This window comes from Aythya ferina, assembly GCF_964211825.1.
Source record: "Aythya ferina genome assembly, chromosome: 13".
NCBI classification, from domain to species: Eukaryota; Metazoa; Chordata; class Aves; order Anseriformes; family Anatidae; genus Aythya; species Aythya ferina.
Genome location: NC_140311.1, coordinates 8,477,974 through 8,505,026, shown reverse-complemented (window position 1 = coordinate 8,505,026; position 27,053 = coordinate 8,477,974). Strand labels below are relative to the sequence as shown.

Below are 27,053 nucleotides of genomic sequence, written 5' to 3'. Positions count from 1 at the left end.
TAGGTGTAACATCAAGAGAACTACTAGGGGACTTGCTAACATATTTTCCTGGTGAGAAGATATTAATGTCTTGGGCACATTTCAATAGTAGTAGGTGACAAGTATAGGTCTGGTTGTAAAAGGAAAATTACTTTGACCCTCAAAACAAGATCTTGCAGAGTACTGCTCCAGGGAACTTGTCCTTGAGCATGGCATGAGGGAAAGTAGCAAGGTGTTGGGGGAGACTGCAGTCGACATACGTTGGGGTGCCACTGGAGCAGGGGAAACAGCCTGGAGCCTCAGGGTGCCTGTGGTCCCTGGACAGCGATGCACAGACAGCGTTGTGGAGCCCGGAGCACCGACGAAGTTCTGGTTTGGTGGCAAGGCTGTAGCGGGGCTTGGGGAAGACCCCTGGGAAGCACAGAAGGCGCCGGGGACAGGAAAAGCGGCTCGGTGGCAGGGCTGCTCGAGGAATCGATGGGCAGCAAAGACACCCAGCACGGGCAGGGGGTGCGCGGGGGGGGAACAAGGGGCGGCAACAGAGGGAGGTGGGGGGCAGTGGAAGGGCTAGGACCCGGCCCCAGAGGGGAAGTCCTCCCGGCGGGGCAGCCACAGCCCGCACCCTCAGGTGCGGGGCAGCAGAGCCGGGCCGGGGGCGGCCCAGGTAGCAGGGGCGGGGCGGCTGCCACCGCCCTGCCGAGGCCGCTCCCCGCTCGGCTCGGGTTACCTGGGCGGGCCGCGCCGCGGCTCTTCCCGTCTGGCCCGGCCCCCGCTACGGGAAGTGGGAGTCAGGGGCGCGCTCGGACGGCCGGGACGGCGGAGCCATGGATCCCTCCGGTCCCTTTGGAGCTGCGCTGCGGGGCCGGCTGCTCCTCGCCGGCTGCTGGGCGGTGGCAGCGGTAGCGGCGGCAGGTGAGGAGCTGGCCGGACTGGGGCTGGGGCGGGGGGCGGTGATGGGACCCCCCGGCCGGTTGCGAGCAGCGCGCCGGGCTCGCTCCGCTCCGCTGCCGGCTCTGCTGCCGGCACCGCCGCTTCACCGCCGGGCGCTTCGCCCGCGGGGCCGGGGCCGAGGTGGCCTCGCTGCCGGCCCCAGCCCGTAACCGGCTCGGGGGCCCCTCGGGGCGAAGCGCCCGGCGGCGAAGCTGCGGTGCCGGCAGCGCCGTGCGGGGATCTGGGGATCTGCCGCTGCCGAGCGGCTGCGGGGCTGGTGCGGGCCGTATGGCCGGCGCGGGGACCTTGGTGTCCGCGTCCTGAAGTCCAGCGCTTTCGTTTCGTGGTGGAAATTGCCTAAGCTTTGGACTCGGAGCGTCCTCGGCGTCTTACAAGACAGGGGAAAGGGGATGCGTACAACTCCCCTCTTCTTTCTCTCTAAGGCAGCGTGTGATAGGGGTGGCGAATACCTTTAAACTCTGTCTTCGGTTCCCGGGGCTGTTTCTGTCTTGAAAATCCAAGCAGAAGCCCACCGCCTTCTCTGTGCGTATGTCTTGAGGCAGATTCCTGGAAATCAGGAAGGCTGTTGCTGACAGCACTGGAGAAGCTGGGTTTGTTGTTTACTAGAGCTCTGTGCACGGTTTCCCTTACTGTACTTCTTGTACCTTGGGTTTGCCATTAGTTTTGCTTTCCTTGCTTTTGGAAGCACAACGATTTAGTAGTAGGAAAGAAGAGTGAATGCGTGAGAGGTTTAATAGGAAATGGGTGAAGCCTTGCTCTATCTTTGCCGATTTTAATGCACCAGCACAGTAACAGGCGTTAAAGAATTGCTATTTTTTTAACTGGCTGTAATTCAATTTTATAGGATGAAATCAATCTTAAGAAAATATAGGAGGACAAAATGCAAGTAGAAAGTATTTTATGATATATTACAGTACTTGAACCATTCATCGATGTTTCCATCTTTAAAATAAAACGTTCAATTTCTGTTGTTTTTTTGTTGTTGTTTTAAATGCGGGATTGCTTCCACTGATCTCTGCTACAGTTATTTCCACACTTTTTTAGAAACCATTACCGTGTTGTTGTTTTTTTTTTAAGAGTGAAATTATAATGTCTTTCATATGTCTTGTAATTTGTCTTTGAGGTGTTTTCTTAAAGTGCTGTACCAATGAGATTTTAATAGCAAAAGTATTTAGACTGTATGTATATCCCATATTTTTTAAAAATGGGACTGGCCAAGCCTATAAATAAAAGTAAACGTTCATCTGAATATAACATTAATCTACACAATTCTTAAACTTGTGCTTTAACCTAAAACTTTTCAGATTTATACTTTTTATGTAAATATGACTTATTTATTTATAAATTTTGAATGTTCACAGTTCTAACTCTGGGCAGATAGAAATCTGCAAGCTCCATTACTTCTCACCAGACGCGTTAAAAGGAAATGTGCAGAACTTCAGGACGTCAGTCAGAAAGAAAACTATATATTTTTTTTAATGATTTGTGGCTTTTGTAGGTAATAACAAAAAAGTTAATCATGAGAAGAGAATGTTTGGAGCTGTGTAGTTATTTTGAACAAATATGTGCTGGTTTTTTGTTTGTTTGTTTGTTTTTTGTTTGATTGCTTAGATGTTTTAAAGGACTTGGGCAAGAAACACTCAGTATTTGCGAAGTCAGGCCCTGATGCTGTTCACTAGAGAGTTTGCTAGTGGAACAGGTAATAGGTAAAGATATTCTGTCTAGCTGACTAGGTTTAGTTTTCAAAGAGGAGTTTTTTTTTCTAAGTTCATTGGCTCTGAAAAGCTATGTGTTCTCTTCTCTGCTTCTGTGTTCACCATTTAAAAAAAAAAAATCTTGTAAATTTTAAGCATTCAGAAAAGCTAGGAATAGTCAGACTAAATGAGCAAATCCTAGTAACTATTCTTGTTTCTTTGTGAGCATAGTCACAGGCATACATGGACACACAAATGGTGATAGCGTCTGATCTCTGCTATTGCCTGTTCCTTAGCTATGTCTGTGAAACCTCCAAGTGTTTCATAATTCTCAAGTTTTAGCAGATCTGACTCCAGGGAATGGAAGATAATGGTGTCACAGACACTTAAGGAAAAAATCTTGCTGAAAGAACCTTTTTTGCCTTTTCATCCACCCTCTTCCTTATGCTAGCAGCAAACTGGATGGGAGATTGCATGTCAGCGTAACAATTTGCTGTTTCCATACATATTTCCCCAAAAGTTGGAGGGGTTTTGAGACAGGTTTCCTGGGATGAGCAAGACCTGCAGAGCTGTTGATATCAATTGGAAGTGTTTATGAAACTGCTGCATAACAAGGATGCTCTCTTTCCACAGACAAGTGGGTGGTGGTGCTTCAGTGGTGATACTTGTAAATGCAATCAAGAAGCAGTCTCATTTGGCCTCTTATTTAATATCTTTTAATAGTACACAGAGGGGAGGGAGGCGGGGAAGCTTAATCACTTTCAATTTCTTAGGGAATTACCAGTTGCGAACTTTCTCTAGAATTTGACTTAGACTCATACTTTAATCTTTCATGGCAATTTTCTACTTTCTCTCTCATTTGTATTCTTCCTTTTCTAATCTGACCTTCGAGCCGTGTGACTGGATATTGAGTAGACTGTGACTCAGTGCACAAATGTGAGGAAGGTTCAAGGCACAAATGGATTTATCCTGGCAAGTATTTCTGAGTCATGGCTCTTCCTCAGCTTCTGTCTTGTTTTTGGGGAGGTGAAAAAACTTACCGGTGAAGTGCACCAGCAGTAAATTACTGTTTTTTCTCACACTGATTTTGCTCACTGTGCATGAGTATAGCATTAAAAGTTTAATAGGTGAGTAATTGAAAAAGTGGTGTGGTTTTTTGGTTGTTTTTCTAATATCCTCGTTTTTGCTTATATTGGGCTAAATCATGATTCTAACTTACAACTGCTACTTGTGAGTTTTGTTGTTTGTCTTTTTGCAAAGTTCTCCTTCAAAAACTGTATTGAAGGATGATTAGTAGTAGAATAAAGCATTAACTGTTTCTCATAATTTAAATGTATTTACTAAAAATTGGCATGAATGATGCAAACTCACAGCAAGAAAGAACTGAAAAACAAGGGCACTTAGATTCATCTTCCCTCTGCAAACATAAATTTCATTGCAGCATGCAACAACATAATGCACGTGGTAATTTCCTTTTAAAAAAAAAAACAAAAAAAAAAAAACATTTGTGTGTGTGTGTGTTTCTTATAATTATTTAAATAATTAATTGACTCTGTTAGTTGGAAGAGTACAAACACTTCGGACAATAACTTATCTGATAGCAAGCAGGAACAGACAGAGTTGAGAATTCATTTGTGTTCTTCCTTTTCGGAGAGTTAAATAAAAGAATCTATCAGTGATGAAATGTACACCAACAGGATTGTTATACTGATAATTTCTCCTTTCTTTTAGGAGCAAAAGTTCTTCCACCTCCATCCAACTTAAATTATTCATTTATCCAAATCTGTACGTTAAATTGGACATGGAATCCCCCAGAGAACATCAGCAGTAGCTGTGACCTGGAATATTCCAGTGACATAGTGATTGACGAGGTCCCTCAGAACCAAAGAGTAAGTTCTTTATGTCTTAAAGCTGTGCTGTGCTCCAGTGAATATATTATTGTGATAAAACTATGTGTGTATATGTTTATATATATAATATACATATATAAAATGTAGTTTTAATATAACCTTTAATTCTCGTCATGGGATCAAAACCTCAAAAATGAGTCATACCAGCATGGTATATGGAGACTAGAAAAATCTCTCTGCCGCTCTCTGATAATCGAACTATGACTGATAACACAAGTACAATAATAATAATGTAAAAAGACTTGTTTCCATCTTTTGTTTTTTACAGCCTTTCAGGAAAATATACAATATACACACAGAGCAGTCTACATGTATAAGATGTAAATGTGAATTTGCAAAGGTCAACCTGCTTCATTATGAGCTCAATTCAAGAAAGAGGTTTGCACATTAATCTTGGTGCAATTGTAATTTGACTGTTTAGAGGCTTTTGGAAGTAATGCCAAGTATTAACCTATTCTCACGTTTGCTCTGTCCCAGCACTTGGTGTTGTGTTAGGAATACAATATGGAACAATTATTATTTTTTTTCCCGGAAAAGAAACTATTCCTTTAAGGATGCCTCCTGAAATAGTCCTTTGTTGTTGAGCCCTTCTTGTAGGTTTATGGCCTGATATAATGGCCTCCTTACTGTGACTGCTGTATTCTTTCTGATAGCTATGGGATATCCTGGACTTGAAGTAAGACTGCAGTTTCATAAACAGTTGAGCGGATTTAATGGCTGGACACTGCTAAAAGGATGATATTTCATTTTTGACATCCCCTCCTCTAATGATCTTTGCCAGACCTTTATATGAGCCAGTTGAACTTGCCAACTCAGCAGAAACCTAAAGAGATTACCTCTTTAATAGGTTCATTAACAAGTTGAAAGTCTGCTTGGTTTACAAGTGGAACAAATTTGTCAAAAGGTTTACCAAATGTTAAGGTCAGCAGCAGTAAAAGAGCCGTTGGACGGTTTCATGAAACAGGATAAACGAGAGTGTTTTGTCTTGTTGTCTTGCATTACAGTTGGTAGAATGTAGTTTGTTAATAGCTGTTAGATTTCCTTGCACTTTCATTAGTGCAAATATTATTTCTATACACACAATGCATGAGTGGTTATACCATTCTTCTATTATAACAATTTTTTTATCTTGTTTCTAGTCAAGTAAGAGGCATCACCCTAGCCAAAAATGATTAAGAAAGCGCACGAGAAAAGGTTTATCCTTTTGCTTGCACAAACACATTCTTTCTTCCAAAAATAGAAGCTCATGGACTTCTTGGTCCTGCTGTGATGTCACTGTAATTAATAGCTGTTTGTGGATTTTTTTCTTTGCTTCTTATGTCCTTGTAGACTCTTTTTATCATTTTAGATGTTCTTTCTGTATGTGTGTACATGTGAATGTGCAATGTGAAGGTTAAATCTGTAAGCTACTTTCTGTATGAGTGTAGTATAACCAGATGTATTTTGCATTACCCATGCAGACTTACTCTAGGACCATTTTCCTCCACCTTATACTAGTTCCTTGGTCTCTCGCTCCAGTTAGTAATAAATATGAACATTAGCCACAAAGAGAGGTTTTCCTTTGGTGACTTCTGAGTGTGCCTGATAAGGAAAAAGAAAAGTTAAGTGACACTGAGACTTCCATGTTATCAGATGTTCATTTCATTTGTCTTTGAATTGCAGCTTTTTTGATGGACTCTAATGTATTTTCATTTTAACAGTAATTTCCATGTATTTGATACGATATACCAAATGCTATGGTTTTCTTTTTCCCCATCTAAACCTAGCAGTGGAGTAAGAGTCTCTTTCGCGTGACGGATACGTTCTTGAATGAGGAAATGCGTTTCAAAGTGAGAAGTGAATGCAAGCATGATAATGCCAGTGAACCAAGCCGATGGGTGGAGACTTCTGTTCTACCAAAAGGTAACGTGTAAAAAGGCAAGACTTGAGACAGACATGCCTCTTTTGGACTGAGGAGATGTAGTTTTATCTGTGCTATTTTAACAAAATATCTTAGAACTATATCAGAGTAAAATGTCTGAGAGATACTAGAAGCAATGGAAAGGTCAGTTGACAAAGCTTAGTAAAATGACTTTGATACGTTTAAACCAAAGTACTTTTCTGACACTTAAAATGTTACAGGCAAGCTTTTAAAATTTCAGTGCACTTCCAAGACATCCTGATTCCCATCACTAATCTTGTTTCTGCCATCCTGTGGTTGTGAGATGAGAGAACTTATGTTGATTAAGTTTGCTGACTTATCATTAAAATCTAAATATATTTTCTATGATTTCTCTATACAAGCAAGACTACTTAAACTACATTTGTAAATGTTGGAGGGATGAATCTAGCAAATTTAACAAGTCTGTGAATAAAAAAGGGACTTAATTACAGTAAGGTTCTCTTTTTTGAAAGGTAGATGAGTGAATAGCAGAATGAGTAGAGAAAAATATTTTCTGTTTCTTGTCCTCCAGAAATGAGGGCTACATTGCAAAAGTTATGAAGCAGGCACTAAGCAAAATTGTTTCATTTTTATGTTCTGTAACTTGTTTAATTTCAATATGTTGAAGAAGTCAAATGTCTAGTGGTGTATGGGTGTCAATTAAAAATTCAACTTAAATATGGACAGAAGCAACACTGGGGTTAAGAGCTACAGGTAATTTCCGTATTTAGAATATTGAGAAACTAATACTTTGTCTGGAGAAGATAACTATAAATACTATTTTTATGGAGATGTCTGTAATAACTATAACAAAGCTTAGCACTGTCCCTATAAGTGGTAATTACTTTAATTCTTTTTTAAAGTATCAGTAGTTTAATAGAAACAAAATATTTTTTCTGACTCACCACCTTGTGCTTAGTGTCAGATAAGAGTAGTAATTCAGGCATCGTGGAAACTTTGAGATTCAGTGTTACAGTAAGCTGACATTTAGAAGTTGTCCTGGTGAGATTTCAATAAACAACTGGATTTATTGCGCTGAGACTGCAGGCTGAGAGGTAACCCATCTTTGCCTTTCAAACATGTTTAGTTATGTAAAAAGGGATGCTTTACTTTTGGAAACTGAGATAAGAATTTGCTGGCAAAATAAATGTTGACATCTTTCAATTTTCTTTTGTAGGTATTCCAGGGACTGCTGCTGTTGGTTTGAACTGTGTTTGGCACAATTTGGAGTACATGGTTTGTAAGTGGCATCCTGGAGAGAATGCAAGTAGCGATACCAATTACACTTTATTCTACTGGTTCGTATTAACTTTTTGTTGCCAACCCTGTTAGTGTTAATCTGTAGTTTTACATTACTTAAGTTTTACTACTTTATTTCCTGTTGTTTTGAAAGATCCCAAAAGCACTGCATACAAGTTAATGTTGGGTCCTGTCCAACAGAAAATTTAGCAACTGAAGAATTTGCCGCTACTGAGTCTGTTTGGGAAGCTGATATGTTTATTATGTGAATGATTTACTGCTTCTGTAGCTCTTTTTAAAAATAACTGCTATTTATTTTCTATTTTTTTTTTCTAATTGTGGATTTAAACAAGGAGAAAGAACTGCACTAAAACAGTATATTCATTCCTTTCTTTAAAGCCCAATAAGCATGGGCCGTTTAGGTCAGAATCACTCACTAATTCATATATCAGCTCTTAAATCATTGGAAAATGGTATGGAAGCATTAACATCTAGTAGTTCTGTTTGTATCTTCTATGTCATAAATCACTGATTTGCAATGAAAGTAATGAACATCTTTTTATCATCATCCATGCTTGCAAGCTGACTGCCATAAATAGACTCTTGTTCCAAAGGAACAGAGTTGTGGTGTGAGCAAAAGCTTGGCAGCAAGATCTGTGCGCACTAATCTATGCATACTTCTGCATGTTGATGGGGCTTGTGAAATGCCAGGTTGTATTAGTTTCTGTAGAAATATTGAGGTTTTATTTTTGTAAGTCCCTTGTTGTAGTTCTTAAATCAGCTTTGTGTCTTATCTGAATGGACTAAATAAAATTTTCCCTCCTCAGTGTCAGTCTCACAGGCTAACTGTTCTATTTAATGCAATTTGACAGCAAATAGCGGAAAACTTCCTGCATTGGTTAAATGCTTGTAGGACTGCTTTCTAACAGGCTAAACTGATACTCACAGGAGGCTTTTTTGTTTATTACACCAACAGTAACAATGAGAAGTTGAAGATCTGAATTTGTAGGTATATGGATACTTACTGGACTAATGCTTTAGATAAGAGCTAAATGCTTTGATCTTATCCCTTAATATAAGATATGTAGCTGCAGCAATGTCAGAGTGATTCGATCTGTTGCTTAACTGAATTTATGACAAAAATAATTGAAAGTCAAACACCTTTTCTCCATTTCAGTCCAACATTTTGCTTAACAAAAATAAAAAGATACTCTAAAATTTTAAGGCTGAAAACTAAGGAAACAGTTGATTTTTTGACTGAAAGATGCTTTTTCTATAATGCAGGAGAGGTCTTTTTTTTTTTTTTTTTTTTTACTAAGAAATGACTGAAAAATGACCTGAAAAAATACTGCTTCATTTTATTTTATGTTATTTTTCTTTAATGTTTTCTTCTAAAATGTATCTTTTCATCCAAAGTGAATATAATTATAACAATTGCATAGAACAAACAAATCCTGACAGTACAGAGGAATAATTGCTGAAACAGAGGCTTACTAGAGCAGGTTGATGTCCTTACATAGCTCTGTCTGCTCTGAATGCCTCTCGTCTTCGTCAGACCTGGAGTAGAGAGATGAGAAGGACAGATAAAAAAGGGGGCCTGAAAACAGGACAGGCAGTTCTGGCTTTGGCATCCCCTATATAGAGCAGTGCGAAATAGGGGAATTTTACTCCTATTGTGCTCCTAAATTGATCCCTGGTTACTGGTTTGAGAGACTGATTCCCTAATTTTCTATGGAGGAAAAGCTACTGGAATATTTTCAGTGGAATCTAGGGAAGACAGAAACAAGGAAGAAGGTAGACATTGCTTCTCAGTTATAGGAAGTGAATACTGACATTTTGAAAAGCAAATGCATGCAGTAGGTGAAACTTGACCATCTGAAGCAAGAGCAGCAATGCCTAAGGCATTGCTGAAGGATGTTGGTGATTTCATCCTGTTACAAGTGAAATTCTGTTGATGGGAAGTGATCCAGATTGGTTTGATTTTCTTTTTTTTTTTTTTTTTTTTCTCCTGATGTTGTTTTGCACCGGGGAAAATGTGAACTCAAGCTGAAAACAACCATTATCTTTGCTTGGGTATATAAACACTGACCTGTCTCTCATTCTGATTTTGCACACTTTATGAAAATAATATTCTTCCTAAAGCTTGATATAAATGAGAAGCATCTTACTTTGTTTAGCTTTAGTTTTATATATGTTATAGTACAATACAAGATCAGTCTTTAGAATTCATAACAGGTTTAAAAAGTAAGCTTACTCCCTGCTGTCCTATTCTTTTGAAATTTTTAAAAATATATATATAATTTCTATTCCTATAGGTTTGATGGTTTGAAAAATCCCAAGAAATGCAAAAACTATTCAATAAGCCAAGGAAGCTTTGAATGCACATTCAGTCTTACCTTCCCAAGGTTTACTAATACTTACCCAGTTATCAGTATTTTGGTTAGAGATGATTCAGAAGAAATTAGGCCTGTATGTGCAAGTAAAAATCCTACCACCCTTGGTAAGTTTAATGCCACATAGTGGGGGGGGGGGAAGAGTGGGGTGGGGAATAAAGCTTGCTGGTATATCAGTGTGCTTGAGAAGCTTGCCACTTGTAAGCTGTGGATCAGACAACATGGTACATTCTCTTCTACTGATCTTTTGATTTAGAAATTAAGTAGATAATCTATAGTTTTTTATTGGGAGGTGGGTGTTTTTTTTTTTGTCATTTGTTTTTTGCTCTCTTCTACTCCTGCTGTTCCATTGTTTTTATTCCTTTATTTTTTTGGTGCTAGCTTTTTTCCTCTTTCTGTCACTAAATTGTATGCATAATATGTGTAATAAGTGTAATAATAAGTGTATGCATAATATGCCATACAGAACTTCTAACCACATTTGTAACCAGTGAAATATAATTTTTAATTATTTCTATTTTATATTTCAGTAAAACCTGCTACACCAAAAATAGTTGAACTATCATATGTTAATGGTGGAATATATCTACAGTGGAGTGAATCAGATGCCTTTCCAGCAAACTGTCTCTATTATGAACTGAGATATCACAATGGTGATCTGACTGTTGCTCAGACAATTCGAGTAAGTTTTCATTACTTATAGTTAGCAGTGTGTTTTTTTTCCTGTGCATCTTCTATAATTTGTATTGATGTTCATAGTGAATTTTCTGTTTGAAAATGAATGATTGCATATGCTGCATGTGAATGTGTCTGTCTGTTGTACTAGCTGAAACTTGTGTAGATTGAATATGTTTTTCTTCCATATGATAGTTTTCTGGTAGTAATATCTATCCAACATAATCTGTGTTTGTCTTCCAAATCTTTACCATTTATTATTGCAAAGCAATAACATGTAAAGATTCTCTGATAAAGAAGTATTTATTAAACCAAATAGCACTTAGCTGGGAATATACTGCAGTGTGTATAACCTGTTTAATTCTCTTTGGTATGGAACTTTGGTCTGTTCTTGTTATATTTGCATGCTATTGGTCTGCTCTCTGCCTTAGATGATATGACTCAATACCATAAAGCAAAATTAATTGCTGATGCACAAAAGAGCACAGAAAGTGATACAGAAAGTCAAGGGGATGAAAAGACTGAGGGTAGGAGGCAGGGGTGGGAAAAAGTGTGTACTCTTAGATATGCCAATTTTGACATAAAAAATATTGTCTTTGGTGTCTGGATATATTCATGCCTGAATATGCGTAATCAGCCTGACTGCTGTCTGATCAGAATGGTAAACAATATGGTAAATTTAAATGAAAAGTGTCAGTCTTCTCCTGCAGAGCTTCTGGTTGTGTGTACAACCTAAAATCTAGCAAACCTGAATTACATCAACATTCAGAAAACAGGCCTCTTGGATCAAAAATAAGTGAAGTTCCATCTCAGCCATCTGTAGAGGCATCACAGAAGACTTTTGTATGGTCAGAATTAGATCAACATTGTTACCCTGACAGAGAGGGGAAGGCAGTGTAAATCAGGTGTTTCTCAAAAACAAAACAAGAGGCTCTGCTCCAGACATAGTCTTACTTTAATCATTTATGCCAAATGGTGTATAATAGGTATAGCACTGAGTCAGTTCAAATCTTAGCTTTGGAATCTCTATTTAGGCAGTCTTTGCAGGTTAAATGCTATTACATCGTTTTTTTAAGAAGTTTGGTATTCACAAGTAGATCTTCCATCTAAACATCAAGAATACATTAACTGCATGATGAAAATGGGCTTGTAAATGACTGAGAATATGTTAGTAATCGAACAACCTCAATAACCTTTTATTTGTATCCTAGGTTACATCTAATCGTACGTCAATTCCTAGTGTTGATTTTAATAGCAAGTATACCTTCCAAGTAAGAGCACAACCAAAGCCTGAGTGTTACAGCAGTAAGCTCTACAGTGAATGGAGTGAAGAAAAGAGTATTGGTGAGAACAGTTGTTCCTTGAGTTTGAACTTCATTTTTCATCTGTTAGTAATCTCATACTTTTGTCTGCTAAGTAAATGGGAGTCCAAGATTATCTTCCTATGTACTAGCAAGGGACTTCTGTTACTACATGCACTAGGATATATATTGATGGGGTTGCTATCCATTTAGCTGTGCAATAAGTTCTTTCTAGAGCTGTTGATTTTTCAGACCCAACTCTATTTTTCATTGTCTTATCAACTGTCTTTACATTATAACATCATATTTTGAGAAATGAGTTCTTGCCTACAAGTTAGTGTATTTGAAAAACATTGTCTCTGAATTAGAAGCTTGATTTATTGTCACTATTCCCAGAAAGCTTCCCAACACATCCCTAAACTTCAACAATTTTTATATTCCAGGAGAGAATCCAGACTCTACATTCTATTTTGTTTTAATAGTCACCATTCCATTAGTAGTAGCAGTATCTACAATAGTCCTACTAGTTTATCTTAAGAGGTAGGTAATTATATTATTTTATTGTCAATACATTATTTCTGATTAATTTTTTGACTTCCGTTATAATGCATCTCTTCTAGATAACTGCCCATGTTGTTACATGTTTCAACAGTAGCTGTTTTCTGAGTAACATGCATGAATAAGAAAAATGGCAATGCAATCATACCTCAGTCATTAGGATTATAGACGAAATACATGCTCTGTTTCCACTTCGGTAACATTGCTTATATTTGCTTACAGTTAGATTCTTGTAGCGTGGACATTACATCCCCTCTCTTTAAGCAATGAAATCCAAATACAAAATTAAGCTAATACATATATTTTATGGGATTAAAAAAATGGGCTACAATTGCACAGAGGATAAAGGCTAGCCAGTGGTATCAAAGCTGATTCCACACATTTTCTTGACTGCACCCGGGTATTACTTTGAAATAGTGATTTTTAAATTAATATGTCTTTCTTCTAAAGCTTTTCTTTTTAATTTTCTGAAGGCTTAAGATATTAATTCTTCCACCAATCCCGGACCCTAGAGAAATACTTAAGCGCATGTTTGGAGAGCAGAATGAGAATCCCCAGGTTAGTAAAAAGTTGTTTGGACACCTTGTCTATCGAGCTGGAATCTATAAGTTTCCAGTTTTCTTTTTCATACTAAAAATAACAACTTAATATATGTAAGTATATCATGCAGACTAAGTATTTACAATGGAAAGGGTTGTACTGAAACAATTTCCCAAAACAGAGAGTTTTTTTTCCTTAAATTGCTTATATTTTTCTAGATACATTAATAGAATTTCATTATTCTGCTACTTCACAGCCTGATAGGCCCTCAAATTTAGGTTGGGTCTTTTGCAACTGCACTAAACTTTTCATGAACATTAAGGTCTTTGCTCATGCCTCATATTTCTGATGCTGAATAAAGCTACTCATATTTGACTTCCAGAAACTTCCACTTGGCCATCAGGATCATAACTGCTGTAGTTGGTGCACTTTGTCTTACAAGTGCTTTGTCACAAGTAACACTGTTCTTGCCTCAGAGTATTATCTTGATCTTCTCTGTCTGTTCAGGGTCTCTGAAAACTGGGCTAAGTGCATACATTGTCACTCATCTGCCTTCCTATCTGGCCTTCACACATTAGCTGTAGTTGGGATTACTCTGTTAAGGTAGAGGCCAACCTTCAGTTCTTCCTTGTCACCAGAAAGCATAACCCTTCTGACAGCTGGGACTAAGTTATGCCCCTGAGAAAAATGATTTCTTGCCCAGTTATCTTTGCCTCTTCACCATAATACACACTGTATGTTGTGAAACTGGTCTTACTTTTGGGGGGTTGAAAAAAACAATACTTACTATGAAGGAATTCTGTTTAAAATGTTGTTCCTCTCTTTCAGAGCTGTGCAAAGGATGATTCTATGAATGCTTATGACAAGTTAATCAAGGAAGAAGAAATTCATTCTTTAATTTTAACAGAAACTACAGAATCCTCTAATTCTGAAAAAGAAAACCGATAAACTCTGCCTCCCCAATGATAGATAAGGAAAGACTTTCATACTTGCTACTTTACCTCAGGTGACAATGTAGATGTGAAGAGGCCTGCGAGACATTCACCACCAACTTCTACCTTATGGAGTCTTTTCTGAGCCTTATTTCTTTGATGCTCAGAAGATGAGTTGCTAATGTTGGCCGTTCCTCCATCTCTGCTAGAAAAATTCATCTTGGATCATTTGAGATGAATATGTACATAAATTTCATCTAACTGCATTGCAGCATCTCTTGTTCTAGCTCCAACCAGCTCTGCCTTATTACTTGTTATTTGCACTTGTGTTTGAGCCTCACATTAGACTGTAAATGTTGGCTTTTCTTGGTTTCATTGTTTTTAGGGTTTTGCTTTGCTTTGTTATGTTTTTGGAGCAAGCACTGTGACTTTAAAGTATTTGGCTCTGTTTTGCGGCAGGTGAGACAACTTGCTTGCAGTAGGTGAGCTGTCTCTACTCATACACAGAACTGTTGCCAGATAGGATGCCAGAGCAATGGACCATTTGTGAATGGCTTATTTTGAGTGCTACAGGGCTTTTTTTTTTTTTTTTTTTTTCCAGAGGACATTAATAGACTGACATTCATAAGCTTTTAGTTGATGTGTTTCAGCTGTGGGCTGATCAAACCCAATAAGAGGATTGCTTTTTCTTTAAAAATGTGTGTGAAAAGCCTCATCACCTTACAGCTGGTATTCAGACTATTCATATAAAAGGCTTTTATTTTTTTTATTCTTTCAAGCGCCTGTTTTCAGATCTGAGGCCTTCATGAGCTTCTTGGGTTAATCACACTTTAAAATTGTAAGAAGAACTCTTTACCTCTGTTGTGCAGTGGCTGATACCTCTGTATTGACTGTCACTGGACTGTGATTCCGCTTTGGCCATATTGGCCTGAAAGTATCTGATTTTTAGAAGCTGAGTCATCTTGAGTCTGTCCAGCAAAATTACCAGGATGGATGCATATGTCCAAGGAGCTGTGTACAAATTACTGAGAAAGATGCTAAACCACAGAAACTGATGAATTCAATGACTTTAAAATTCATCCTTACTGCTACGCTGATGGATTTGTGGAAAGAAAATATGACAACCTTGGCCTGCTTTCTTGGGGACGAATTTTATTGTTTCTGTAGTGACAATGCTTTAATTTTAGCATCTTCTCTAAGGACTTAGCAATTAAAAAAAAGTTCTTATTTGACTTCTAAAAACTTTTCTTGGATATTTGCTGCTGTAGCTTGATGACTCTTTTGGTTTTTAAATCATGAATTGTTTTGTTTTCATGTAACGGTTTTGTTTTGAGGTTTCTTTACCCAACAGAGTCCAACAGAAACTTTTTTGATACAACTGTGACACTTCTCTGCTCTGAGTTCTGAGCATTGGTTTCTAACATGCTGCAAGGACGTTAGCAGAAGTACTTTGATTGTACTGGAGGCAGAAAGTAATGGGGAGAAAGGGATCCATACAGCTTGTTACTGTTGAGGAACTTGTTCCTCCCAGTTCCTTCAATAGCTAAGTGCAAAAGCATTAGTCATTGAGACACAGATTCTTAGTAGACTGGGAAAAGATCTCCTCGGAGCTTCATTTGGAAACAAATTCTGTAGCCACTGAATGTTGTAAAATTCAGCCCTCTCCTCAAACTCAATTCAATCAAAATCCTGAAATGAAATACTAATTTTTAGAACATGTTGTTCTGTGGGAAGTAGAACTAATAGAGTTTGTATTTTTAAGCTACAAATGTTTATCCTTTATCCTCCTATATATTTCTTTCCTCAATAAATGCAGTTCTTTCCTCAGTCCCCACTGAACCTCTCAAATATGCAGTTTCTTCCACATTTCTTATCTTCCTCTGGTTTCTAGTGGTAGAAAGGGGAGGAGAAATGTCGCAGAACTGGCAGACCACGTAAGAGCTTAAATCTTTTACTTACAAGCAGGCTAAAAGAAAAGACACTATAAAAATTGGTTAGTGAGACAAAACAAGAAGTCTCAGGGATTTCAGTGAGATATAATGAAACTCAGGTTATATAAAGTCAGCTAGCAGCGCTATTTGATATTCCAGAGGTAAAGGAACAGTGTGGGGGAAAGGGTTATTCATTTCCTTCATCAACTTCACTCCCACTCCACCGCAACATTCACATCACTATGGAGAGATAACTATTTCTCAAATCTACCTCATCTCGAATGTTGCTCATTGTAGATCACTAGACAAACAGAAACATATAATTTCAATATCAGTAAGCATAACAGCTTTAAGTTTTGTGGCTTTCAGTACAGTAGTCTAAGAAGATGATCCTTGGTACTTTACCCTAAGTTCATTTGACTTTGTTTTCATGTTTAAAGTAAAGCCAAAGCTCTTTTGTTTGTGTAAACAAACAAACAAAAAAAAACTTCATAAAGCAAAAAGAGGGAAAAACAGATGAAGTACTAGGCCAAGAGGAAAGCTTAAATGCAAAGGATGGTTTAATCAGAATAGAAATGTTTGGGTAATACTTTGTTTTTTTGAATAATAGTAATTGACACACTTCCTAAGGATGGACTTCTTGAGCCTGTGTTTTGACATACAAAGTAACTGTTCAAGTTTATTTTAATCTTGTCTTGTTTATGGTTATTTTTTTCTAAGTTTTGCTATCGTATGTTTGCTCTTTGTTGCAGTTACTTGATTTGTAAGTTTGTTTAAGGAATGAATAAATATGTTTGAATGTTTTTCAATATGGATACATGGCATACTCTTCCTTGGTTGAGAAGATAAATTGAGACAGAAAAGATGCCAATGGTTTAATAAGAAAGTGTTTAAGGCATGCGAAACACAGAGGGAGAAAAAAAGTGTTGCTTTGTCTTCTTTCTGTGAACTCAGCCTGCACAATCAGTGGGGAACGTTGGGGCTGCCATTTTTTGGCTTGAGTAATGAAACGGAGATAGGGCTGTGCACCAGGGGGGTGGTCTTGCCCTGTGCATGCTCATTGCAACACTACTTTCTTATATTGGCATGTTTTTTTCATAATGGTGTAGAGAAGTAATAAAATTCTCAAACTGAAATTTGACTGAGTGTTCTGTAACCTCCAGTGTAGTTCAAATATTTAATGTGCTGTTGAAGTAATTGAAAATGTCAGGTTGCTAACCTGATGATAGCCATTGCTTAGTTGCTTACACCAAAATGTGTTCAAGTGCCAAATAAACACATTAGTGATGGATTATTTGAAAGATTCAGTGAAAGTACATTTTGTTCCCTTCAGTTCAGTGAGCAGATACTTCTGCTATTTAACTTCACAGCTTATTCTTTAATTTTGAACAATCTGTTTTTTATTTCTACAATGTTTATGGCAGTAATGGCCACTAATTTTAAACATTCCCCTCCGATAACCTTTCCCTATTTTAATACATTATGTTAAATACAAAACAAATGATGTTTTCTGTATTTGGAATGTCTATAAAGATTAAACACTTTGCGATATTTTAAATTAATTTCAATTAAGGTATGACATCATTGAATAACTTTAAAGTAATGAGTAGATGGACACTGAGTTGTACACCAAGGTGTTGTGGTGTTCAATAGGTAGAAAGAACTATTCACAGTTTGGGTATTTCCATTCTCTGGAAAATCTTCAATAAATTTTGTTCTGAATTGGCACTTGAAATGTTCAGAATTTCCATTGGAAGGGAAATGTCGATTTACTTTTCATTTAAAAAAAAACAAACAAACAAAAAAAAAAAAACCTTCCAGTGTTGGAGGGATTTTCCCCTTGCCCCAAGAAAGAGGAGGAGGTAGGTGACTTGAAGCCCAGGTACGGTCAGGGTGCAGCATAAACCTCCCTCCTGCTCCCCCCAGCACTATGTTTGGCAGCTGCTGAGTGCCTGAGCTCCAGGAACAGACACAGTGAGGCTGGTAAGAACAAGAGGTCTGTCAGGGTCATTGAAAACTCATCATGGTGATTTCCAAATACTTTGGTTTTGCTCACTTGCTTTATGCTGAAACTATTCTATTGGAACAACCCCAATCGGTTGTGCTGTCAGCTGTAGAAATGTAGCTTCTAGACAAAAATTAAAATTAAAATCCAAATGCAAAACCAGATTAAGATCATTCTATTTGGATGAGTTTCCTACTAGCTACATTGAATCATGGTGAAAAGTAAGTGACTGAAGATCACTTTGATGTAAATAAATCCACACTCTCACCACAGCAAAGCAATATCAGTTTGGGTGGGAGGGAAAGTGGAGAGAAAAACTTTCTTTTGGGTCCGGAAACAGTGCCTCAGGTTTGCAGTGTGTGAGAGCTTGAAAGCCTGTTGATTACTTCTAGGTCTTTTCTCTTTCCTCCACTTATGTTGTTAGGCTAATGAAATAATTTCTCTTTGTTTATAAACCTTGCATATTTATCATTAAAGTATCCCAACAACAGCTCTGATGTAGTTATTTCTAAATAGTGCTCTTAAGGTAGTAAGTCAGCAGTGAAAGCTGATCACTGCTGTCACTGCAGAGCTGTAAACCAGCCAGTGTATTCTAGTAATACTCCCTGCTCCTTGTTTTGCTTTTGCCAAAGTACTGGAATTATTTTGATGACTCTTGCACAAAGCATCTACAAAAAGACACTTTCCAGCCAAACAGTATTTCAAGTAATCATATGCTTAGCTTATTACATTGATGTTTTGCTTAACTTGCATTACATTCTAAACTGGTCTTGGCTAAAAGCATGAGATAGAAAGTAGACACAAAGAAGCTCATTAAACTCAGACAGTATCACTTTTTGGAACACAGACAGAGTGTAATAAGCTAAATTGAAAGTTAGGGGCAACTTGAACCCAGAGTTAAACTAATGTCTTGTATTAAAAGTAGTGCTGGCCCTACATCTTCTGTGATATGAAAACAACAAAACAAACACCTGAACATTTACTTCATTCTAAAAAAACAACTAACTGATGTGTGCAATGGGCATCTTTTCCTATTGATCTAATCAAAGACCAATTAGATCACATGCTATCGGCTATAGCTGTCTTAGAGCTCATTGCCTGTATACAGAGCAATTCTGTAATGTATGAATTACAAAAAGCCAGTGCTTCCTTAAAGCACTTAAGTATGTCATTACCACCTCTCTTTGACCTGTTTTAATGAAGCAAGTTCAAACAAATACCATTGATTTTTGGCAATGGCAGTGGAAGCACTGAAATTAATTCTTATTTATCTATTTTGCCTGTTGGAACCTTTCTTACTCCTACACGTCAAACCTCTTAGCCTCACTAGTTTCCTTCCTTTACACAAAATGTCAGCGTAGAAACTTTGAAAATGCCAGCTAGGTATTTTTTTGAAAAGGTATGAAACTGTTCAGCCCTTCAAATGTCAAGGTGTCAGCTACAGGGAACGTTATTCGTGGTATGGCTATTTAGTTCTTAATTTACATCCTACCGTTTTCCGGGAGAATATTCAAATGTAGATAACCCTGACTACATTGGCAACTACTAAGGCAGAACCATTAGCTGACATTTTTCAAGAGCTGATTTTCATACAGCTATTCCAGTGTGCACAAGACTCTGACTTGTTTTCCTAGGGGGAATAAAAGGCAGAAAAGCTGGTAACACATCTATCTGCATGCTGGACTTGAGGGGCTGTGTTTAAGCTTAGCTTAGAGCAAAAAACCTGTATCCTTGGAAAAACTGGCTCATTTTTATTAGGTGTGTAATATGTGTGGGGTATTTTTTGTTTACAGGAGCTATGTAAAATTATATCGATAAACCATTTATTAAAGCTTAGGTAGGGCTAGAGGAGGTCTCAGGACAACACCTGCTGTATTCTTCTGTGCCAGAACTGAGCACTAATGGTGTCTGTTTGCCAAGCTTGTTTTTTTGTTGTTGTTGTTGTTGTTGCTGTTGGTTGTTTTATATATATATATATATATATAAAAATTAAAAAATAAAAATCTCATGAAGGAAGCTCCCAAATATTCTGTTCTACTGCTGTATTTGCCTTAATTAGAAAACTCCCTTAGTAACTGACCTAAATTAAATTTGCTGCAAACTAAGTTGATTTCTTGTTCTCCCTGCCATTGCCAGGGACCATGACTGTTCAGCAGCTGTTTTTGCACTCTGATATACTGCCTTGACTTCAGTCTCTATTTTCTGTTTTCTTTGAAAACAGCCCAAATCTTTCAAACTCATCTCCCAAATTATGTTTCTAAACATTTTATCGTTCTTACTGGTCTTCTCTATAGCTGTGTGTGTTGCTTTCTAAGCAAAACTGCATCATCCCGAGAACAGCAGAACACTTACCTTATTTGTCCATCAGTCCTTTCCCCAAGTATGTCCAGAATGAGTAGTTTTTCTTTCTTTTTGTGGCAATGGATTGTTATACAGTCAGTTTGTGGCTTTCTACAATTTTTGATCTTTTTAGTGATGCTACTACCCTGTTAGTCACTTTTTACTGCAAAATTGATTTCTCCTGCCTAAGAGGAATACTTTTAACAATTTTATTGAATTGCATTTTTGTCACTTGTCTTTCTGTGCCATTTGGAAACTGTTGCAATCTTTTATACTCTAAGCGTGTTCCTGGACATCTTTCTAACCATTTCTCATTCAATATAATCCATGGAGTGCCATCTTTCACATGATTAAATTGTTTAAAATGCTGAAAAAAGCTGCTAACCTGGCAGATTCCTGTGAAATAGCAGCATTTGCTATCCTGCTGGGTGGTCAAGTGCTCTTTAAGAGTTTTTTGTTTTGTTTTGTTTTGTTTTTAGCTAGCTGCTTGCCTATCTCAGTGATTAACTGTTGTATTTCTTCAAGTTGATTATAAGGATGTTGCCCCACATATTTGGGCTATCAAATATATATATATGTGCGTGTTTTGGCACAAACTGTTGTTAATGGCTCATAAACAAGGCAAAGAAGGAATACAAAATTGTTTACTTTGTTCCAGGATTTCTCTCGGGATAAGAGTTGGATAACTGGATGAATAATTTCTTGGAGGCTTCCTTTCTGAAAACAAATATAATGGTTGTTCTTCAGTTTTTAGAGACTTCTCCTGTTTGCTGCAGGCTTTGCCAGCATTTCAGGTGGCCTCAGTATTTAGGTCATTCTGCACTCAGGGACTAATATTCAGATGGCCCTGCCCATCTGAAGACATCCACTTTATCTCAGTGTTCTCCAGCCTGTTCATCTGGATGTATGTTTATTTGCTTGTTAAAGTTAATGCACTTTGATTATAGATAACAGTTTTTGCGAAGACTAAAACAAAAGGAAAATCAAATGCACCAAGACTCACTGCAGCCAGCTCATTCTGATCCTTCTCATTGGGCCATAAGCCTGTATTTCATCTTCCTTTAGCTTTTGGGGTATGCACAAGTTCTTTCCTTGTCTGCCAGAATGCCTTTTAGCCCTGGGCTCTCATGCTGGCTGCTGCAGTACAGAGTGTGGTGAGGTGAAGGCTGGAGGGCAGAGGCAGGGAATGCTCAGAGGGAGCAAAGTGCATCAGATCTCCATGAGATAGTGACCGCAAATTACAGCATACACAAAACAGGCTCTATTGCCAACTGCCTGCCAAGCCAGGCTTTTAGTTCTTGCCTTGCATCCTCATTGCTCTACCAAATATGGTAGGAGGACAAGGTCTGGCAGCAGCACGCAGTGGCCCTGAGACTTAAACCAGGTCTCATACAGCTCTCCCCTGCTCCTGGTGCTCCCAAAGGTGTTTTAATATCTCTCCTGAATCACTCACTAGCTTGTCTTCTTAACATGCCATGTATTTTTGCATGTTTGTCAATTGTAGATTTAAAAAATATGTGGAAGTGGATGCAATGTGGATTTTTGCTCTGTTGTGTTCTAGAAGTAGAACAAAAATGGGAAGCATACTGTAAAAAAAAAAAAAAAAAAAAAAAAAAAAAAAAAAAAAAACAGCAGCCAGAGAGCTTAGGGCTCTGTTACTTTCCTATCAAGTAACTATGTAAATAACAGGAGATTTTTGACTTGCCAATGCCCAACTTTGTGATGCTGATCTTTAAATGTTCTTATTTATAGCTGCCATGTTTTATTTTATCTGTATGTTGGGATGTTGTATAGCATCTTCTTAATGCACATGGGCTTGGTAGTTTTTTTGTTCCCTTTAAGCAAAGTCACCCAGAGTTGCTAATTTCTTACAATAAGTGTGTGACACATGCAGATTTATGGATGCCAATAATAGTGGGATTAGAGTGAATGTCACTGTCCCAGAGTGACTGAGGTATATCTTATGCAACCCAGAGCTGACTCAGCTGGTGTACAGCTTTTCTTCCTCTTGAGGAAATGTAACACCCTGTCAGGGGTTGGGAAATGTAATTTTCTTTATTTTTTTAAGCAACTAGGAAGAGGAAGTATCTGAGAACTTCGTCCCTAGTGCAGAGCAGTCCTCTGAGCTATTTTCCCTCCCACAGCCCCAAGGGGACACAACGCCGTCTGGTTCAGAGCAGAAGCATCCAAAGTGTCCCCAGCCATGGCAGCTGAGAAGTGGCCAAGGAGCCAGCAGAGGCTGTGCTCCATGTGTCCCACGGCAGAGCACCCAGCCAGGGCAGGGGTGCTGGAGGCAGCTGGTCTCTGCTTGTGATTCTTTTGAGCATCTCCTGCCAGCACCCAGAGTGCTCTGCCCTGGGGCATGGCTGTTCCCAGCCTTTGGATTTTTCCTCCTGAGCACGAAGTGTCTTCCTGAATCATCTGGACTAGGACCATGATTCTTCATATTTAATTAATAGACATGATAAAGCAAGGGTGTTTTCTAATGGTTTTGTAAGTGTGCTGCTGCTTATACTGTCCTTCTACTACCTTTATCTCCTGACTTGTTAAATGTTTTTCTGCTTTTCTTCCTCTCTAGGTGATTGTTTTGGTCTAATCCCGGCAGGCAGCTCAGTACCACACACGCAGTGCTCACTCACTTTCCATAGGTGGGATGGGGGAGAAAATTGGAAAGGTAAAAGTGTGAGAACTCATGTGTTGAGATAAAGGCAGATTGCTAGATAAAGCAAAAGCTGCATGTGCAAGCAAAGCAAACCAAGGAATTCATTTGCCACTTCCTGTCAGCAGGCAGGTGTTCAGCCACTTCCAGGAAAGCAGGGCTCATTGCATGGTTTCTTGGGAAGGCAAATGCCATTACTCCAGATGTTCCTCTCACCCCTCACCCTCCACCTTCCTCTGTTATTGTTGAGTGTTACTCCACATGGTGTGGGACATCCCTTTAGTCAGCCTGGGTCACCTGTCCTGGATGTGTCCCCTCACAGCTCCTGGTGCACCCTGAGCCTCCCTGCTGGCAGAGCAGCACAAGAAGCTGAAAAGTTCTTGGCTCTGTGTGAGCACTGCTCTGCAACAGCTAAGATATTGATGTCCTATCACCATTCTTTTCATCTAAACATGGCATCATAAAAACCTCTACAAAGAAAGTTAACTCTATCCCAGCCAAAACCATGACAGTCAGATAAGCAAAATAAGCTTGCAAAAGCAGCATTTCCTTCAGCACACAGAGCTCATCGTACCAAGGATAGTCTTGTTAGCAGATTCTCATACAGAGGCTCCTGCCACCCTTATAGATGAGTTGTGTGCGGCCTCTACAGGAACTGGCACACAATTGATGTTTTTATACTGCTTAACTGTTACGTGAAGCCTCTGAGTGAGTGATACAGAAAGAATTAAGAAGGAAGGTTGCCGTTGTGTTTAAGCTACAACTATACACTTTTCAGAGTATGTTTTGACTCCTGAGTAGCATGAGTAAAAACTCCCACTTTATCAAGAGAGAGAGAGAGAGAAAAAAAAAAAAAAGAAAAAGAAAAAAAAAGCCTCTGTTTTAAAGGCTAAATCCAAATAACATGGTGCTTCTGGAGATGCACTATGCTAAACTTCTCAGAAACCAAGCTGACTGGTTAGGATTGATATAAAACAGATACAGATGGATCACACCATGCAATTTTTTTCCCCTCCTTAGGATTCTTTGCCTTTTTGGTGTAATCAAGTCAGTTCTTGGCTCTCCCTTAACAATAAGGAAGGTAAAAGCTTTCTAGTGGAAGCTGTAGCCGTTTATCTCTGGGACACAGAGCTCTGGGAAAATGTCAAACACTGCAAGATTCATGTCAGGTCCTGGTGTTACTTTGCACCTCGTTTACAAATATTCTGAGGCAATGCTCTTGCCAGCTGCAGCTTGAATATGTCTGTAGTTATTAATGCTGCAGGATAACTAGCTTCTAGTGAGAGCCTGGGCTCCTGTTACATTTTCTTTTCTTAGCTTGAAGGGGGGTCAGGGAGAAAGGTGTCATGCTTTTCATGCTGAAGAGAGAGGCTGTGAGCACTGAACCAAATGAAGCCTTGATTCCTGCAGATTTGTGCCTTGTGCTTCCTGACAGCCACTTGGCAGGTAGTGGGGTACATGCTATCTCTCCTATCCTGGGATGCATTCGTGGGCTTCATCTATCTCCTGTCTTCACAAGCTTGTAGGAGTAAATTCATGGGTGGAGGAACCCTCCTGGCCCTTTAATGAAGTCAGGTGAAAGTGGAACAAAACCCAAAAGTGATGATGGAGAAGATGGAACCGTTCCGCCCCCTCTGCACCTCTGAAAAGTCAGGTTTTCGCAAGAAATGGGAATGTAAAATTTGAGTGCAGTCCAACATTTCATTGCAAGATGACTAATGAGCAGAGAGCGGCACGGCCAGCTTAGGGGGACAGAGCTGGCATCACCCACACGGAGTTCGTCCCTTTCGTGCCCAGTTCTGGGATGCTTCTTTGTGTTTGTTTGCTTGTCGAACCGATGTGCATCCCTGCTGCTGCAAACCCAGCAGCAGCAGCCCAGCACGGCGGCCGGCCGTGGCAGCGCGGCACTGCCCGCAGCCGGCGCTGGGGGGCAGGAGCCTCCCACGAACGGGTCCCCAAGTGCTGCCCTGTCCCTTCCCAGCCTGTCGCCTCCAGCACGGGCTGTGCTGTGTTCCCGGCCCACCCGGTGCATGCCCAAGCCCCCCCCAATGTGCACGTCCAGGAGCCCCAGTGCACGCCTAGCTGCCCCAAGCCCTGGCACCCCCCCTTGCATGTTTATATCCCCACCACCCTAACATGCCCTGGCACCCCCCTGACCTGCCTTGGCCCCCCCACCCCCCAAACATGCCCTGGCAGCCCGCACACCTCGCAGCTGGCCACGCTGCCAGGGCTGGGTGTGCGGGCGTGCTCAGGGGCATGCAGGTGTGCTCCAAGGTGTGCCCGTGTGCTCCAGGCCATGGACTAGGCTGGGGCTAGGTGAAGGTAAATGGAGGGTGCACATCCCTCCTGCTGTTTGGGTAGACCAGGGACATGCGGCTGTGAGTAATTAACAGCTCTGATAACTTCCCAGAGCGCAGGGAACTTCTGCATGAGAATGCACCTGGTCTACACCTCGGGTGTGAGCTCATCCTGCTCCTTCCTCTTTTCTGCCCTTGTCCCAACTTTGTGCAGCACCTGGTGAGACAGGAAATGGCTTTGGTGAAGGTGCAAAGCACGGGATAAGGGTGAGAGGGGGGCAGAGGGATCGATGGGCTGCTCACTGTGTGCAGCTGCCGGGAGCTGTTTACAAATCCACCTCCCAACTTTTTTTTTTTTTTTTTTTTTTAAGAAATTTGACTGCACTACCCAAGAGTTACCCGGTGTCGGCAGCAGGGCTCACATTTCCTTTTGCAGAGAGGGTTCCTGCAGCCGCCTCCCACCCTTATACCCCGGCACCAGCCAGTGTCTGATACTTTAAAAAACCCGTTTTCCTTGCTTTAAGTGAATCCATGCTTTCTAACAAGTGGGACTAAGCAACCTGCGACCTTTGGCCAGCCACTCTGGGAGGTTGTGGTTTGGTGATGTGCTGCATCCTGTTTCAGGGCTTCCAGTACCAGAATATGGGTGCTGCGGTCGCACACCACTCAGCACCGACCCAGCCTCCCCTGCCACTGCACCTCTCTCTGCCCTCAGCGGGTGCCCCAACACCACAGGTGTCCCGGGGACTGAGCTCAAACATGATTTCCTTCTCCCCAGCAATTGGTGCAGTTGTACAAACTGCCCCTGTTCTGGCCTTAATGGGAAAGCACCTGCAGTTGCTCGGCCAGAAAAGCCCAAATTAGTAAAGTACACTTGGGAAATACCTTAAGGGCAAAAGGCAGAATGGGGTGCCCAGGCCCTGTTCGAAAGCCTGAGATGACAGAGAACAGTGATATTTTATTAATAAGCCACTAATGACAGTCTCTTTGGCGTTTCCTTAAAATTTAATATGTTGGCTTTGCCTTGCCTTCTGCTCATGGAGCACTCTGATGTCAGCAGACAGAAATCCTGCTAAACCGGCTGAACCTGCAAATGAATGAAAGTCAGTGTAATCTGCTGTCTTATCTCTCCTCCACCCCCAAATCTCATCCACTCCAGGCATCAGAGTAGAGCTAATTGACTATTGAGCTTCCTTTTCGTGCTCAGACACCTCAGGTGACTTGGCTATTTTCTCTCAATTTTGTTTCCTAAACAAATCAGCTTCAAAGGCAGTGCTGTGCAGGTGTCAGTGCTATGTGATAAATATCTCTGAAATAACTGGGGGAGAGGTCTAGCTTCACCAGGTGCTCACTGCCTCTTTGAGAGGCCTGTTTGTAGTTTTGCTGCCTCTCCCAGCTAACCACAGTGAGGATTGACACCTGGAAGGATTTTGGTTGCTGCTTGCCTTCTCTCCCTGCCTTTATTCCCCAAAGCAGAGGCAGGTAGGGACTTTTGAATGGAATAGGCTGGTGTGGAGTGGCCTGGGAAATAGGACCTTTGCAGGGACACAGAACCATTCCTCAGAGCATCTTTTTTAATGGGCAGCTACCCATGGGAATGGTCCACTGGTTGGGAGCTGGTACAGAGGTGGGTGGGTTCCTGTTTTTCGCTGCCTGACTCTAACCCTTGTCCTCCTCCACCCTGCAGAGCGCAGGGCCAGACATGCTGTGTTTTCCTTTCCCAGGCTG

The 27,053-nt window shown here is 40.1% G+C and overlaps 1 protein-coding gene across 2 annotated transcripts; it reads left to right on the top strand.

Annotated features, from left to right (window-relative positions):
- Nucleotides 1–710: 710 nt before the first annotated feature.
- Nucleotides 711–16,833, top strand: IL13RA1 (interleukin 13 receptor subunit alpha 1). 2 transcript variants are annotated; one of them, XM_084534380.1, is made up of 10 exons: nt 711–891; nt 4,356–4,513; nt 6,304–6,436; nt 7,633–7,753; nt 10,010–10,194; nt 10,618–10,769; nt 11,974–12,106; nt 12,507–12,603; nt 13,095–13,179; nt 13,990–16,833. In XM_084534380.1, exons 1-10 carry the CDS (start codon nt 804–806, stop codon nt 14,107–14,109), a joined length of 1,272 nt encoding a protein of 423 aa, XP_084390506.1. In that variant the 5' UTR covers nt 711–803; the 3' UTR covers nt 14,110–16,833. The 2 variants fall into 2 exon arrangements, with proteins under 2 accessions (XP_084390506.1, XP_084390505.1); XM_084534379.1 differs by having other exon boundaries at nt 6,301–6,436.
- Nucleotides 16,834–27,053: the final 10,220 nt, after the last annotated feature.